The following is an 18,893-nucleotide window of genomic DNA, read 5'->3' on the forward strand; positions in this document are numbered from 1 at the left end:
GTTCCAAATCGCTCTACAAAGTGGTTGAATCAGTTCACAACTCCACCAACAGTGCATTAGTGTCTCATTTATCCCACATTCCCTCTACCACTTGTCATTTTCCTTTCTGTCCTATTAGCCAATCTAGTAGATATGAAGTAATACCTCAAAATTGATTTAATTTGCATCTCTCCAGTAAGTACTGATTTAGAGTATTTTTTCTTCTATGGGTAGCTTTACTTTATCTGAAAACTGTTCCTATTTTCTGATCATTTATCAATTGGAGAGCAGTTCTTATTGTTATAAATTTGACTCATTTCTCTACATTTTCAGAAATGAGATCTTTATCAGAGAAACTTGCTGCAAAATTTTTTTCATAATCAATTGAATATGTATGTTATTCCCTCTTTGAGTCATTTCTTTTTTTTTTTTTTTTTTTTGAGTCATTTCTGATGAAAGTAAAATTTACTTACTCCCCTCTACAAACACCTCTCTTATCTTCCATGTAAAAGTTTTTTCTTGCCTTTTTGTGAGATTATTTATGCTCATTGTACTTCTCCCTCTCTCCCTATACATTCCTCTTCCTCATCCCTATATTTTTTTGGATGTCATCCCTTCATATTTAACTTGGATCTGTGCCTTGTCTATATATACTCCTTCTAACTGCCCTAATAATGAGAAAATTTTATGAGTTACAAATCAATATAGGAATGTAAACTGTTTAACCTTATTAAGTCCCTTAATAATTTCCTTTTCTATTTACTTTTTTAATGTTTCTCTTGAGTCTTGTATTTAAAAGTCACATTTTTTATTCAGCTTTGGTTTTTTCTTGAACAATGCTTGAAAATTCTCTGGTTTGTTGAATATCCATTTTTTTCTCTGAAGGTTTATACTCAGTTTTTCTGGGTAGGTGATTCTTGGTTGTTTGCATTCTGGAATATTATGTTCTAAGCCCTGTGATTCAGTAATATAAAAACTGACAAATCTTGTGTAATCCTGACTGTGGCTCCATGATATTTTAATTATTTCTCTCTGGTTCCTTACAAGATTTTCTCCTTGACCTGGGAGCTCTGAAATTTGGTTATAATATTCCTGGGTGTTTTCATTTTGGGATTTGTTTTGGGAGGCAATAAGTGGATTCTTTCAGTTTTATCCTCTGGTTCTAGAATATGAGGGCAGTTTTCTATGATAATTTCTTGAAAAAGGATGTCTAGGCCTTTTATGCATCATGGCTGGCTTTCAGGTAGTTCCATTATTTTTTAAATTATCTTTCCTGGATCTGTTTTTTTCAAGTCACTTGTTTTTCCAATGAGATAGTTCACATTGCCTCCTATTTTTTTTCATTCTTTGGTTTTGTTTGTTCCTTCTTGATTTCTCAAAAAATTACTATCTTCCATTTGTTCAATTCTAATTTTTAAGGAATTATTTTCTTTAGTGAGCTTTTGTACCTCCTTTTCCATTTGACCAATTCTAATTTTCAAGGAGTTTTTCAATAAATTTTTGTACTGTTTTTCCATTTGGCTAATCAACTAGAGCATTTTAAAAAATATATTGTTTGAAATTTTTCAGTAATTACAATTGTTTTTGAGCAGAACTCTCTTGGACACCAATGGGTTATGTTGTTCGGCCAACAACCACTGAAGCACCAGCCCTTAAAAATGTTACTACACTGATAAACACAAAGAAAAATGGTTCATCAGTAACCCCTAAAAAAGTTACTGCATCATTCTCTTCACCTGAAGTTCTAACTACCAATGCTTACAACAAAGAAAAGCAAATAGCTCGGAATCATAAAAAGGTATGCAAAATATTCTGATTCTCTCTTTATTGGTTTTGTCCATAAGCATCCCTTAATGAATCTTTTTGAATAACTGCTTTTACACACACACACGATGTTGCTTAACATGTAGATACTTTAGATCTAAATATAATCCGTAAAGTAACTACTAACATTTAAAAACTAATAGAACATAATAAGTTTTTAAGGAAAGTGCCTTAAACCCTGCATTATTATATTTTTTCTTTTATTGCAGAAAATATTTGCTGTGATGTACTTTGGAAAATTAAAAGAATTTCAGTTAGACATAACTTTGTGAAATGGCAACTTTATATGAATGAGAGTAATACCATCAATAACAAAGAATGAATTTTAAAAAAACTTAATCTATCATTCTTTTCCACGTTTTGGCTCAGAGCCTTGTTAAATCAAATTATTCTAGAGGCTTCACTCATGTTGGTATTCTTTAATCAATTTAAGATCTAGCTTTGCAGTTATGTTTTTCCTAGAACTCAAAAGTATTTGAGACCTAGAGGTTTTCTGATGGATTGTGGAAATAGCATTACTGAATGTCTAATTGGCATTTTTATGGTTAGATCAAATGACCGTCCCAGAAGACATCTCTATAAATTTGTCTCTCCAAAAAACCCCAAAATTCTTCTATGTAACAAGTACCAAAGGGATAGAATCAGTTTCCACCGAGGTTCCCTGTCCTACCACTATAGGTGGTGAAACCTAGTTTTTTCCTTAAAAGAAAAGAAAGCTGTCCCTAGGATTTGGTTGGCCTAGGAGACTAAGGTTCAAGCAGAGCTGTTATTGATGGAGTCCTCAGCTTGTCTTGATGTGGCTTCCTGTTCACCTAAAGGCACAGAAATCAAGGACCTATCAGACTTATAATTATCCCAAGACATCTTAATGTACAGAAAAGTTTCTATTTTTTGTGTGTTTTAAAACATTTGTATCCTTCTATTTTATAGAAGTTATTATTTCAGTTAAATAAATAAGGTTCTCTGAGTAAGATTTGCAAAATGATTTCCTTTTTGCCATTATGCATGTTTAATTTGTTGTTTTTCATTTTATTCAATATTTTCTATCTTTTCTATAGCTTTATCAAATTATAGCATAGTGATAATAGTAGTCAGTTTTATCCATAATCATCTTATTGGAAAATCCACTAGCATTTCTCCATTAAATATAATGGTAGCTGTGAGGATTTATCATATTTAGGAAAGATCTGTTTTAAAAAATACTTCCTAATTTTTTTTCATAGTTATGTTTTTTCCTATTTTTCTGTACCTCAGGATAAAAGCATATTTGTATTTATATGTTTATGTGTTTCCATATATATAACATATATGTTTATATTTATAGTTTCACTAATATTGAAAGAACTCTGCAGTCTTTCTATTAAATCCAACCCAGTCATAATATATACTCTTCTTCCTTTTTTTTTGCTTCATGTATTTTTAAAAAAAAATTTTTTTAATAGCTTTTTATTGACAGGACATATGCATGGATAATTTTTTGCAACATTGTCCCTTGCACTCACTTCTATTCCAACTTTTTCCTTCCTCACTTCACCCCTCCCTTAGATGGCAGGCAGTCTCATACATGTTAAACATGTTAAAGTATATCTTAGATACAATATATGCGTGTATATCCGTACAATTCTCTTATTGCACAAGAAAAAATTGGATTCAGAAGATAAAAATGACCTGGGAAGAAAAACAAAACTGCAAGTAGTCCACATTCATTTCTCAGCATTCCTTCTCTGGGTGTAGCTGGTTCTGTCCATCATTGATCAATTGGAACTGAGTTGGGTAGTGCATACTCTTCTTAACATGTACCTATGACCTTTTTTGCTAACATTTAATTCATTATTTTCCATTGGTAACTTATTAGAAATATTGGTATACAGTTTTCTTTTTTTCTTGCTTTATTACGCCTTTATTTAAGTTTTAGAACCATTGTCTCATAAAAGGAACTTGGTAGAATTCCTTCTTTTCCTGTTTTTACAACCTATTTATGTAATATTGGAATAAATTATTTTTTGAATATTTTATTTAATTCACTTGTAAAGTCATTTGCTACTGGATTTTTCTTTTTTAGAAGTTCATTAATTACTTATTCAGTTTCTTTATCGTAAATTGGATTTAAAATCTCTTATTCTGTTAATATAAGTATTTTGTATTTTTGTCATTATTAATGCATTTCATTTAAATTATTAGTTTTGTTGGCATATATTTGGATAAAAATAGTGTTTAATAATTTTTTAAAATTTTGTCTTCATTTGTTGTGTTTTGGGTTTTCTTTTTTTTTTTTTTCCATTTTTGATATTGGCAATTTAGTTTACTCTCTTTAAATCAGTTTTGCAATGGTTTAATCAAATTAGCAAAGGTTTATCTTTTGTTAATGTTAATAAGAAGCTACTAATTTTGGGGGGGATTCCAATTTTTTTCTCTCCTTTTCAGAATTTTTGTTTAGTGTTTAATTTTTATTTTTTTTTTGGTTTAGTTTAATTGCAAATCAGGTTAGTTACTGTGTTCTTTCTTTTCATCTTGTTGATGAAAGTATTGAGATATAAACTTTCCCTTAAGGACTGCTTTTACTGAATCCTCAAAGTTTTTTGTTATCTTTTGATTTTCTTTGATGAATCTTTCTATTCTTTGTGTTATTTATTCTGTGATACATCAATTCCTCAAATTAAGTTATTTAAACTTAATTTGTCCTAATCTTTTCTTTAACATTTATTGTTTATAATTTTTATTGTATAGTCTTGAGCTTTTTTTGCATTTTTATAAGTTTTTAAGGCCTACCACATGGTCAGATTGTGGAAAGATCTTTGCATAGCTGAGAATAATGTATATTAATTTCATTTCCTAGGAGTTACTATCTTCTCATTCTCTCTCATCCCTATCACTCCTGTCATTCCTGCATCCCTGCCCTCCACTTCATTCAAGCTGTTCCCAACATCAGTCAATTTTACCTCTACATCTCTGAATATATGCTCCCTTCTCTCTTCTGATACTACCACCACTTTGGCTCAGGCCTTTATAACTATATTCATTTCTAGACTATTGCAACAACCTGCTGATTGATCTGCCTGCTTCAAGTTTCTTTTGAAATTTCTCCTTTCATTGAAAAACTCCTTCATTTAGCCAACAAAATGATTTTTTTTAAGTGTAGTTTAGCTATGTCATTGGCTTCCTGTTATCTCTAAGTTAACAAAAAAAAAGTTCTAGCATTTAAAATTCATTTATAATCCAACCCTTTCCTACCTTTCCAGTCTTTTTATACTTTTCCTCCCACCATATATATTTTGATCCAGTGACACAGGTCTCCTACCTGTCTCTTGGCTCCTGGTATTTTCTCTCCCTGTTTCCCATGAATGGAATGCTCTTCCCTCCTGAACTCTACCTAATGACTTCACTGGTTCCCTCTAAGTCTCAGCTAAAATTCTGTCCTGTACAGAAGGACTTTTCTAGCCCCTCTTGATTCAAGTGCTTTCCCTTCAATAATTATTTTCTTTTTAACCCATATGTAGTGTGCTCTGTTTATACTTGTTTACACATTATCTGTCCCAGTAGATAGCTAATTAAGGACAAGGATTTTTTTTTTTTTTTTTTTTTTTTTTTTTTTTTTTTTTTACTGTATTTGTATCCCTAGTGCTTCGCACAGTACTTGGCACATATAAGGCATTTAATAAATGCTTATTGATTGATCAGGTAATTAATTTTCATTGTTTTATCTTACCTAATTATTCTAAGATTCTACTTGGATTTTTTGTTCTTGTTTATCTTTTTGTTAGATTTCTCTGCTTCTGAAAGGAATCATTGTAATCTCCAACTATTTTTGTATTCCCCATGCATTTTCTCCAGCATTAACTTTTTACATATTTTTTCATCTTTGACAATTTGCCAATTCTGAAGTGAAATCTTTTGGTTGTTTTAAATGTTTTTCCCCCTTATTTTTAGTTATTTGTGGCAATGTTTGATACTTGATATTTTGATATCATACTTGATATGATCTTTGATAATTTTCTTCTTGCTTTTGAAAATTACTCATATTATTTGATCTAATTTTTAATCAAAAACTAAGAACAAATTTTATTTAATGGATTTTCAATATTCTGATTTTTATTGATTTTTTTCATATTTTTTAGTCTTAAATACAATTTGTCACCTTAATTTTCAACATATTTTCCTCTTTGATATGTGGAGAACCAGTGCCTAAGTGCTTTTGAAATTTTGTTTTCTCCCTAATGGGATTTTTTTTGGCAAAGATACTGAAGAGGCTTGCCATTTCCTTTTCTAGCTCATTTTATATATGAGGAAACCAATGCAAACAGGGTTAAAAGATTTGGCCAGAGTCACAAAGCAGCTAGTAAGTGTCTAAGTGCAGAATTGAACTCAGGAATAAGAGGGACCTTCCTGACTCTAATGCCAGTGCTTTATTCACTGCATTACCTAGTTGCTCCAGTTAATAGTTATAAAGAAGATAAAATTCAGGAATAGTTAATATTTGTGGGTTTTAAGAAGCACTTTGGTTGAGTAGAGAAAAATACATCTTTAAAAGCTGTCCTTAAAATGACTTTTTGTCAATTGAAATAATTCTCTTGTGAAAAGGAAATAGATTACTATTGATTTATTTTTTGTTTGATTATAGGATTTAACTTTTTCTGGAAAAGCTAGCCCTAAACTAAGACATACTAATATAGATTAGTCTTTTAAATCCAAGTTTCTGTAGATTTATTGAATTATAGATAGATTGATAAGCCTGTATCATTTAGTAGCAAATACTTGAGAGGAAAAAGTTATTGTAGTACTATAAAACTTTGGCTTTTTTAAAGACTATTTTCCCATTTCCAGTTTCTAGCAGAAAGAGGGGTTACCCAGAGTCTTGAGTTTCCCTTTATGGCTGCTGGGAATAAGTTAGTTAGTCTTTTTTTTTTCTTGAGCTAAAGTCTAAGTTAGATAATGGAATCTTTGAAGAAAGATGGAGGGTGACTGCTAACTCCTGATTACAAAGTTTCTCAAAGAGGAACTAGTATCCTTTCTAGTTACAAAAAGCACCATCTGAAAGGCAAGAACTTTTCAGATAGGATTTAAGAAAGCCTACGAGAAACTCTTTAGTAAGGTAGTCTGTATTGCCCAATTGAATTATGTTCAAAACGAGTTTGTCATTTTTTAAATTTCTTTTTTTTGTTTTGAAAATCAGCTCTGTAAATCATTCTTTGTCTGTACACCTGAGGAGTCAGATGACTTGGTTTGATATGCAGGTGCTAGCTTTGAAAATTTTAATCATAGCTGGCTCAATAGCTTTGTCCTCTGTTTCCTTAATATTTCAGGTAATTAATTTTAACATTTGTGTCAATTAATACTCATTGATATCCTGAATTTAAACATCAGGCAAGCTGATAAACAGGGAGATAATATTGATTTTTATTAAAACACGTCTGATCAATTGGTAATTATGTCAAAAAAGATGAGCATAACCTGGCTTGACCTGTTCTAAATCAAAAAGAAATCATTGTTTTCTTTTAAAAATGTTTATTAATCATCTCTTTTATGGTTTAGACTAGAATTTTGCTCGGATCTACATCAAACAGTATAGACCAGATCTCCTTTTCTTTGTTTCTCACAACATTGACTTTCCCTTTTTCTTACTTTTCCACTAATTGTTCCATATACATTGAAGGTAATTTTTGTTTTTTATTTCTGCTTCATCAGTTTCTGTCCTTCCTTTGAGATACAGCTCAAGCACTTTGTTCTACATAGAACTTTCTGATGCCTGATTCCCTCAACTTCTAGTGCCCTTCTTTTTAAACTTTTTTTGTATTTAAACACTTTTTAATTATTTGCTTTATAGTATATGTATGTATGTGTCTATAGAATGTAAGTTCCTTTTCAATGGCAATTATTTTATTCTTTATTTATATTTATATATCCTTGTGTATATACTTCTGTATACATAGACTCGTGTGTACATATACTTATATATTTTATTCTTTTTCTGAACTTGTATATAGGTATGTAGTATATATAAATAATGTACTTATATGCATATGTATATTTCTATATACTTATATATACTTTCTTTGTACTTATATTGTATTCTTACATAAGTAGTGTTTGTCATATATTATGGGCTTAATAAATGCTTGTTAATTGATTTTTTTTTTAACCCCTACCTCCAACATAATTCTTCCTAGTAAAGATGGTATGTACACACACACACACTTATGACAGATTTGTTAGGTATACTTTTGAAATGTTTTATTGTCAGTTTAAAACCTGAGAAAATGTTTAACTGTCAAATGTGGATTTGCCCAAAGTCCAAGGAAGAAAGGGCCTATTTTTATGAGGCCTATGGGTTCATTGTGTAATTGGTTAATTAATATTCATTTAGTGCACAATCTGGTGTATAGTATTTTATCCCATGTTCTGTATGCAATTAAGAGACCTCTCAAATCCAGAATGTTAACAGTCCATATATATATCAGTTTTCAAAATTATTTTGCTCTTGGCATAAATTACACTTTTCTACTTGTGGAATCAAAACAAATGAAGGGTATTCTATCTAGAAAGGATTGTTTAGTGACTTTTCTCAACAGGCAGTCACAACTTGATGAAACTTAAATGAATAACAGGGCTTATTACAAGAGAAATGACTGGGCATGTGGAGCCCTAAGTAAATGCAGTGAATTCACAATTCAAACAGAAGCTTGCATATTTATGAAATTTCAATAGAGGAAAAGCAAAAATCTCTATATAAATAGGAGTAATAGAAGAGGAGAAATCATGAATAATTAAAGATGGCTAAAGCATCTTTCTTTTGTGAAATGCTATTTTTATAAAGATACGATGATCTGCTTATCTACAAGGGTCCTAACTATAGAGTTTATCAATCTGGAACAGAGCTGGTGCTTGTCTTGACTCCCAAGGACACATAGGGAGTCCAACTAGGAGTGCAAACAACAAATTATGCCAGCTCAAGAAGGGGCTAAAGCCTTGGCGCATTCAGGGCCTCCTACATATTCTAGGTCCATTGTTTTTGGAACATGGCAAACTAAAAAAGACAAGTTCAGGGGACCCTGAACTTAACATTTCCTTAACATTTTGTCACCTAGCAATTATAAGCCCACATTTTACTGTATTAAAGTGTTCTGTATTGAGAGAAATTTAATCTATTGTTATCCTCCACTGAGTTTTCTAAAAAGCAGTATTTTTCCCTCACTTATTTTGTTTTTCATAGACGAAAACCAACAATGTATGTGAAATTGACCAGGAAGAAATGAAAAAAAACAAGAAAAAGAAAAAGAAGCCTAAAGCAAATTATGAAACTCTTATGGTCCAGGAACCACCAAGGATTGAAGTATATTTGTTTTTATTATTTTTTTTTATTATTAAGTTTCTGTGGTGTGTTAAATATTTGTGTTCATAGAAACCTAGATTTATATTTATTTTTTCATTGAAGTTGTTGTTTTTCTGTAATTTTCTAGTCTTAAAGTAAATAGAATTATCAGTGTATTTTTTTCTTTCGACATAACTACTTATGTTAGCATTTAATCTTTTACTTAGTTGCAGCCTTTTTCAGGTACTGTATATCTCCTTGATTTATTCTTACAAAATACAGGGGTGTTTTTTTGCTATGAAGATACTTACTCAGACTTTCCAGTTTACTTGAAATAGAAAGCCAACTATAGAATCATTAAAAAGAAGAATTTGGCATCAAGTTCTATTGTCATAGGTCATCTATAACTGAATTCAGGAAAAGACTTTGTTCAGTGAACCTTTTGATAATTGGAGCCGTTGTTTAATATAGTTTTGGCTGCTGTTTTTAAGGTTAGTAGAAGTTGTTTAATGTCTTTGTCTCCTGAGGCTTAAGACACCCAGCCTATGGAAAGTGGTTGTGGGAGTATTTAGTTTAATTCTTACTATTCTTACAGGAATGCACTTTCTGACCTAGCTTGCCTGTTGTTACCATAGTGAATAGAAGTGGAGTGTTGTGGCCCTTTTATCTGAACTAATATGTTTTTAAGTTTAGGAATTGTATCCTGTTTACCTTTTGTAACTAGTAGAATTTTTTAAAATTGCATTTTATCGTTTTACAATTCCTTGTATTCTCACCCCAAACCTGAATCCATAGATCTGAGTGACTTAGCCTAGATCAGTGATTCTTATGTAGTGGAACAGGTTTGTGAATATGGTCCAGTGGAATCATGTTAAAATTCTTTAATGGTGCCTTAAGCAATAAACAATTACCTAATTGTGTTACAAAAATATTTTATACTACAGTTTTTGTAAAGTGTGTTTTAGATGAAGTCTTGCTAATAATGGTAAGCATATGAGGTTTTACTTATTTCTTTAAATTCTTAGAGAATGATCCACATAAATATTTGTAATTATTTTAAAATTTTATATTTCATAATTATAAGCAAAATACAATTTTATAATTATAACTTTGTAATACAAATTTTAACTTGGAACTTTGGAGGACAGAAATTATGGTTATTTTAAACACTTAAGGAATAAATCCAAAATTATATATACAACACATTTTTTTGTTATTGAAGAGAGTTTGTGGGACAAAAAACATGGGAATTTACTATGTCGGTTTTTAATGTCTCAGACTGTGAGGATTTGTATTTTCTATTCTGCTTTACATTTTCCCCATTTGGCTTCTTTTTTTTTAATGCTATCTTAAATAGGTTACCTCGTCTTTTTTGATGCCTTCCTCCATTTGTTTTTCATAGCTGCTTCCTAGGAGTTAGACTCATAGCTTGTCAAGCCTGCATTAGTCTTGCAAACGTTAGAGAATCTCTTATTTGGATAATATTTTAAGGAAAGATGCTAATTCTGTTCATACTAAGCATGTAATGGGATTTTAGAAATTTTTACAATAATTTGGACAATTATGATTTACAACTCCCTTTCCAAGGAATACAATTTGCTAACTAAAAAGGACTTTATTAATAATGATTTAAAATATTAAAAAAAATTTTCTAGTCACTGCTCAGTTAAGCAAATATGTAAAGTGCTTGTTGCAGTATAATATGTTAGGTGCTAGAGATAGAAAAATTAAAAATGGATGAGGGAGTTTGCTTTGCCTGACAGATACAGCTGGATATATACATAAGTGATACAAGAATGATTAGATTTGAGCAATAGAGATCCAGCAGAAGTGCTTTAGGAATCAGTGAGGAGAGCAATGCTTTTGGCTTTGGGAATCATAATGCAGTGTCTTAATACTTTTGGTTAGATTCAGCATTCTAAGATTTGTAGTGAGGGAAGCAAAGGAAGTAAAAGCCAGATTTACTATAGAGAAATATAATAAGGGACAGCCAAAGAAACTCACTGGGGATCCTGGGTGGATTTGAGCACGTTGAAATTCGGAAAATCTGATGGGCTTTTTTAAGCTTCTTATCCCAATTAAGAAGGAACAGATTTTAGGGAAAAGAGGGAGAGAAAAACCTGAACCTTGTCACTGCTGTAGGTGCGGTAGGGCTGAGTAGAAGGGACACCTTGATAGTTGACAGTATTCAGACTCTGGTATTGTGAGTTTATTTTGATAGAATAATTCAAGAAATGTGGATTTCTTCCTTCAATGAGGTAGGAAGACTGTTTACTGGTCAGGGAGACTGACCCTACAAATTATCTTACTGTATGCTATGAAATAAAACTTCTGATCTGTCATCACAAGCATGTAAATTCAAGGGCTTACTTTCATAAGGAGTCAGATAAATAAATACTAAAGACATGAAAATTTGATCATTCACACATTTCTAGACTCTTAAGACTCTACTTCCATCCAACTCTAAAGTTAATCCCTTCCCTCTTCAAGTTATAGGGCATAGTTCAAAAGTCCCTGAAAGTAGAGGGAAGGAAAAAGGTTTATTTTTCAAACCCCATGGTTGGTTTAGGAAAGAAGTTCATTGAAACTAATGCAGAGCTTTCCTGTGGAAACTTCCCAGACACACCCAACAAATGACACCATCATCTTAATCACCTGTTAGAGCAAGACACAGAGGTGTTAAGAGTCCACACTGAAATAATATTAGCCATCTTACCGTTTCTCTCTGGAATATCTACCTTCCTCTGTGGCCTTCTCACCCTGGAACATTCTTCTAGCATCCTGATCCTCTTCTCGCATTGGTGATTTCTTTCCTTTGCCCTCATTTTGGGGAGAGATCTAGCTAGTCAAATTTCCTTTTCTGACTTTCTAGACATTAACACTACATGCCCTTTTGTGGGGTTCCTTTTCTTCTCTCTTCTCATACTCCTTTCCCCCATCTCCCTTTTGTATATTGTTTTTTCCCATTAAAACGTAATTTTCTTGAAGGCTGTTTTATTTTTTGCTTATATTTGTATCCCTAGCATTTAGGACAGTACCTCATACATAGGGCTTAATAAATGTTTCTTGCCATGAAAAAAGGAAAATCACTTTTCCTGTCTTTGATTTCTGTGGTGATGTTACTGATGGGTTGTGTTCTTTTATTATGGAAAGCTAAGTACCTGCTGACCTTTCCTATGTTACTGATCCAGAAGCAGCATGAAGATTGCAGAGTATACTTGCATGTCTATTCTCACAAACCACACAATCTCACTCTTGCCCTCCTACCTCAAGCAGAAAGTAATTGAAGGATGGTGGTATAGTGGAAGTTAGTTTTAATATCTAATATAAAAAAGGATAGAAATGTAAGAGAAAGGGCAGAGGCTATAGTGGGACACTATAGTTTTGGAGACTCTATAGCTCCAGGATATATGGGCATCCTATTCTGACAGGTGATGGTGTTGTGTCATTTGTTGGATGTCTCTGGGAAATTTTCAGAGGAAAACTTTGCATTAGTTTCAGTGAACTTCTTTCCTAAGCCACCTGTGGGGGGAAAAATAAACTCTTTTACTTTCCTTCTACTTTCTGGGACTTTTGAACTAGGCTCTATAAACCTATAGTGGAAGGAAAGTCTTAGGAGCCTGGAAATGTGTGGATGATCAAATTCTCAAGTCTTTAGTAAGTCCATTAAAGACTTAGAGGACAAAAGCTCTTTTGTCTTAAAGTTGCTTTTGTTTCATTTGTCTGATCAGACCACATGCTGGTACCCCTAGCTCCTTCAGCTATTTTTGCATTTTGGGAAATTCTGCTTCCTGAACTTCTATTCTGACAATAGAGGAAGAGAAATGAGCAGCTCCTGGGTAGAGGCCCTCTAGTCCAGGTGCAGCCTGCCCCTTCCAGGTATCCCTTCTGCCATGCTTTAGCCTTTGAAGGTTTGGAGGGGGTTGTCCTCTGGGGCATAAAGGGAATCTGCAGAATTCAATGGCTTCTGTCAAGATTCTTTCTGTTTTTAATAGAGCAAGGCAGGCAATCAGAATTTGGCATTTAAGTAGTAGTACAGCAAGCTAGGGAAAGCTTTTTGCGTCAGAAGCCTATAGATAGGAAATGCCCATCATGTATTGTCTGGCAGCTCCTGTAGGCATAGTCACAGGTATAGGTGATGGTGACAGCTAGTATTATACTCTTCTTTAAAGGACCATTGATGCCTGAAAATAGATTTCATAGAGCTAATGATTTTATATGCAACCACTGCTTTGTCCCCACAACCTAGATAAAAACAGAATGGTTAGATCATAGACCAGAATATTTTCCATAGGGTCACATTGGAGAATATTACCTATTTAATCATGTCATTTATTAATCACTGGGAGTGGCAGTAACCTTCTGTGTCAGAATAAATATAAAATCTTCATCTATCTAACTTTCTAGTTTTTTTTATACCTTGCCTCCCCTACTGTATGTACTCTTTGATCCAGTAACACTGATATCCTGGCTATTGTACAAACAAGATTCTCCATCTCTCAGTTCTGAGCATTTTCTCTGCCTGTCTTGTATATCTAGAAAGCTCTCCTTTCTTACTTCTACCTCCAGGACACCTTCACTAACCCTTCTTAATTCTAGTACTATCCCTCTGTTATTTACTGTTTATCTTGTATATAGCTTTTTTGTATATACTTGTTTTCCTTATTAAGATTATAGCTGCTGGGACAGCTAGATGGTACAATGGATAGCACTGACCCTGAAGCCTGAAAGACCTGCGTTCAAATCCAGCTTCAGACACTTAACATGTAATAGCTATGTGACCTTGGGCAAGTCATTTAACCTCAAATTGCATTACCCCCTCCCCCCCCCAAAAAAAAAAAGTTTCTTTTGATTATAGCTCCTTAAGAGCAGGGACTGGTCCTCTCCTCCCCTCTTCTCCATTTAAAATAATTTATTTTATTTATTTATTTTTTAATTTTTATTTAATAATTACTTTATATTGACAGAATCCATGCCAGGGTAATTTTTTTTTTTTTTACAACATTATCCTTTGCACTCGTTTCTGTTCCAGTTTTTTTCCCCTCCCTCCCTCTACCCCCTCCCCTAGATGGCAAGCAGTCCTTTATATGTTGGTTATGTTGCAGTATATCCTAGATACAATATATGTTTGCAGAACCGAACAGTTCTCTTGTTGCATAGGGAGAATTGGATTCAGAAGGTATAAATAACCCGGGAAGAAAAACAAAAATGCAGATAGTTCACATTCGTTTCCCAGTGTTCTTTCTTTGGGTGTAGTTGCTTTTGTCCGTCATTTATCAATTGAAACTCAGTTAGGTCTCTTTGTCAAAGAAATCCACTTCCATCAAAATATGTCCTCATACAATATCGTTGTCGAAGTGTATAATGATCTCCTGGTTCTGCTCATTTCACTTAGCATCAGTTCATGTGAGTCTCGCCAGTCCTCTCTGTATTCATCCTGCTGGTCATTTCTTACAGAACAATAATATTCCATAACATTCATATACCACAATTTACCCAGCCATTCTCCAAATGATGGGCATCCATTCATTTTCCAGTTTCTAGCCACTACAAATAGGGCTGCTACAAACATTTTGACACATACAGGTCCCTTTCCCTTCTTTAGTATTTCTTTGGGATATAAGCCCAATAGAAACACTGCTGGATCAAAGGGTATGCACAATTTGATAATTTTTGGGGCATAATTCCAGATTGCTCTCCAGAATGGTTGGATTCGTTCACAACTCCACCAACAATGCATTAGTGTCCCAATTTTCCCGCATCCCCTCCAACATTCATCATTATTTTTTCCTGTCATCTTAGCCAATCTGACAGGTGTGTAGTGGTATCTCAGAGTTGTCTTAATTTGCATTTCTCTGATCAATAATGATTTGGAACACTCTTTCATATGAGTGGTAATAGTTTCAATTTCATCCTCTGAAAATTGTCTGTTCATATCCTTTGACCATTTATCAATTGGAGAATGGCTTGATTAAAATAATTTATTTTTAACTTTTTTTGTGATTCAAATTCTCTTATTTTGCCCCTACATTCTAGAAGGCAAGAAATGTAGTATTACACATGTGAAATTATGCAAAATATATTTCCTTATTATCCATGTTGCAAAAAAAAAAAATAAGAAGAATGAAAAAAATTATGCTTCAGTCTACTTTGTTGAGCCTGTAGTGCCTTCCCTCCCCACCCCACAAGTTACCATACATTTTTTAGGGGGGAAACCTTGAGGAGTCCCTGTTTTCTACCAACAACTGCCCATGTTTATTGGCTGAAGTTAGGAATTTAACTGGTTTATTGCAGCCATCAAAACCCCCAGGATTAGTAGAGAGTGAGAAATTAAAGTAACTACAACTTTTGAAGTATTATTTAATTCCTGCCATATTTTAGCAAGTCATATTTATGGAAGGCTGCCTAAATCATTTAAATGGCCAAAAAGCACTTAAAAGTCCTTGAAGGCTCCACAGAGAAAGAAAAGAAATATTCTGACCAAGAAGGGAACTAAGAGAATGCAGTATCACAAAAATACAGAGAGATTATCTAGGATAGATGATCTACAGGGTCAGATGCTTCAGAAGGCAGAAAAACCAAAAAATGAGAAAAATGCCATTGTAGTTGACAATTAAGTGATCAATGAGGCAATAGCAAGCCAGTGAAAGTTTTTATCAGTGGTTTGACATATTTGTCTTTGGTTTTCATTCCTTAGTTTATTTTTACAGTTGTATGGAAGATAGAAGAAATAAAAAGACTGAGGGAAGCTAGACTAGTGAAAAGGTTTTTTTAAAAAGCCTACATGAGGTGATAAAAGTTTGAATTAGTGTGTCGACAGTATGATTAAAGAAAGATGGAGCACTAGGTGCCACATTCATTGATGAGTGATCACAGTGTTGGTTCATTTTGATCTAAATTGTAGCAGTATAGTAGTGGAAAGATTTTTTGAAATTAAGTTTTTATTGATTTTTTTTTTCTTTATATCACCATAGTATCCTCTTTCCCCTTCAGCCATCCCATCTAACAAATAGTATTTTTAAGGCAAAATCAGAAAAAGAGGACGAAATCAGATTAAGTAACACGTCAAAAAAAAATCTGATAATATGTGTAATATGTATGCTTCTTTCCATTTATATTATTGTAGTCTTTATGTATTTTGTTTCCTTGATTCTTTTTACTTTCCTCTATGTCTTAAAGGTGGAACTTTGCGTTTTTCCATATTCATAACATTTTCCCATTATATTCCTATACTACAATTTGTCTAACCATTCCCAAGTTATTATCTATTTTGCCTCCAATTTTTTGCCATTGCAAAAAATGCTGCTAGAAATATTTTGATAGATATGGAAACTTTCTTCTTATCAGTGACTCTGTTAGAATATTAACTTATTAGCAGAATTAACTATCAATGATTATATAAACAAGGTGAAATAATCTGGTATGAGCTTCAAAGGAAGAAGTTATTTGTTTTGATATCTGAGGGAGAGTTTAGAAATTGATAAGGATGCAAACTCATCTTCCTACTCTTGGGTGTCACAGAAAGTGAAATAGCTGACATTGGATAAGAAGCAAGGGAAATAGTATTTTCAGAAGAAAGCCAGTTTTAGACAATATAAGATTGATGGTGTGTGAAAATTAGAGATGGAGAAGGAAGGAAAATTTGATTTTATATATATACACATACATACATACTTCTAGAAGGTACTTTGAAAGAAGATAAAAGAACAGTAAGGATTTGGGAGAAGGACAAGGGTTAAGTCAAATGCAAATAAGTTACAAGGAAAGGCTTTTTTAGTGGAAAAAACTTCATAATGAGGTTCTAAATCATAGAGATTAAGTGAGTAAGAAAAAGGAACATGCTCTCAGATATATCAAATGCAAATACTAAGTGATAGGAAATCTATTGTAGATTCAGTAAGCCATAAAGTTCGAATTAGAATATTGATTTAATGATCTGCCATTGATAATATCCCCATGATGGATAATAGATCACTTGAGTTGAGCAAAGACTTGAGGGAATTTTCTTTTTTTCATAGGCAACTATATTATTTTATAAATTCATCTCTAGTTTTAGCATGCTTAAATTTAGATTTGGACCATGGTTTATATGATACAAGTAAATATAGTTTTAAGAATTATTTTTGAATGTGCTTCTTTCTAAGCATAAAAACTCTCAGCCATCATATCAGTACTTACTGATAAGAATTTTCTTATACTTTAGTGAAATTGCTTGTAATTTTGCCTTCTAAAATTAACATTAAAAGCATATTTTATTGCTTTGCGTGGTTTCTTTCTTTATTGTACAGCATTGTAGATTTGGAAGAAATCCCCTTTTTAGTCTTAGGAAAAAAACACTGAGAACTATTGTTAGTTGATTGAAAAAAGAAAACATGATAAAGAAATTTTTTTCTGAATATGTATATTATATTTTTATAAGTTTTTCATAAATAGATAAAATAGTTTGTGATTTATTTAGGATATTGAAGAGTTTCCTAATCTGACAGTTGCTTCTGAAAAAAAAAACAAAGTGGAGCCACCAAAATGTTTTTCTAAACAACAACCAGAGGTAAGATTTTAAAAGAGATAAAACATAATTCCTGCTGCTATACTTCTTTTTGTGGTTTAACTAAATACTTTAGTAGCACAGTTTAGAAATTTTACTCTTGGACCTTCTCTCCTAAAACAAAATTTTTCCCCCTCATTTGTTTCATAATGATAGTAACAATGTGTTGAAAGATCAAATTCTTTTGTTAAATAAATTTTATCTTGTTTTTTAAATTAAAAGCATTTTGTGCATTTTTAAATTTTTCTTATCAATTAACTGAGCCCAACTGAAAAGAGAAAGTTTTCTAGGAAATTTTAATATAAAAAGTCTGCTGTGCATTGTAAATGAAAGAACCATCAACCTGAAGCCAAACTAAATAATTGAAAAGTCAGTGGTGATCTTAGAGAACAGATGAAATATACCTCTCTCTTTGTTGCAGAGGTGAAATGTATTCATTTTGTTAGATTCAGTCCCTGTCTTAGATTTTTTTTGCCTAATTTTTTTCTGTCAAAGGAGAGAAATCAGATGAAAGATGTAGGTAGAGTGGGTTCTTTACCTTTGCTTTCCTTCCTCTCCCTGTTCATGAATATAATGACTAAAGACATCAATAAATTGTATATAATACCTCACATTTCAAGAACTGTTGGAATTTTAAGATAAGTTTTACTAGCTTACAGAGCCATTAAAGCAAATAGCAAATAGATTTTTGCAAACTAAAGAGATAATTGGTTTTGCCTAGGATTCTGAAGAAGTTGTTAGCCGCACACTGACTTCTGACAGAAGAAATGGACTGCAGTCATCCAAATTTCACTCTAAACAGCAACCAGAGGTAAATTTAACAACAACCAAATCTCTTCAATGGGTTAATTAGTTTTCTGCAATGAAGTTTAAACTTCCAGTGAATTTTTTTAAATTTGAGTTTACATTTTAATTGAGTACATGCATTTATCTTTACATATGTCTTTATAGTATTTCTTTATTAATCTGCTTCTTGGGATAGAATTCCTCACTCACATTTATGTCATATACAATGTAGAATTCCAGAGAACTTTGCATTTTGATAGAATTTGTTGAAAATAAAATTTTTGGCTGTCATTTTGCAGCCATGTCATTCAGTCAGCCTACACTTATTATCTACTAGACCGTAAAATATTCTAGGCATATAGTATAGTAGGAGTATACAGAGATTAAAAAATAAAGCAATCTCTTCTCTTTAAGGATCTTACATTCTATTGGAGGAGTCAATATGTATATACC

The 18,893-nt window shown here is 32.4% G+C and overlaps 1 protein-coding gene across 4 annotated transcripts in view; it reads left to right on the plus strand.

Annotated features, from left to right (window-relative positions):
- SECISBP2 (SECIS binding protein 2) overlaps nt 1-18,893 on the plus strand; it is a 79,045-nt gene that overhangs the window by 20,025 nt on the left and 40,127 nt on the right. For all 4 annotated transcript variants that reach the window (XM_051998187.1, XM_051998180.1, XM_051998194.1 and 1 more), the window contains exons 7-10: nt 1,572-1,777; nt 9,011-9,130; nt 17,568-17,657; nt 18,376-18,465. In XM_051998187.1, coding sequence (XP_051854147.1) covers nt 1,572-1,777; nt 9,011-9,130; nt 17,568-17,657; nt 18,376-18,465 — 506 coding nt within the window. The remainder of the gene's footprint in view (nt 1-1,571; nt 1,778-9,010; nt 9,131-17,567; nt 17,658-18,375; nt 18,466-18,893) is intronic.

The sequence above is a fragment of the Antechinus flavipes genome, chromosome 1 (genome assembly GCF_016432865.1).
Source record: "Antechinus flavipes isolate AdamAnt ecotype Samford, QLD, Australia chromosome 1, AdamAnt_v2, whole genome shotgun sequence".
NCBI lineage: Eukaryota > Metazoa > Chordata > Mammalia > Dasyuromorphia > Dasyuridae > Antechinus > Antechinus flavipes.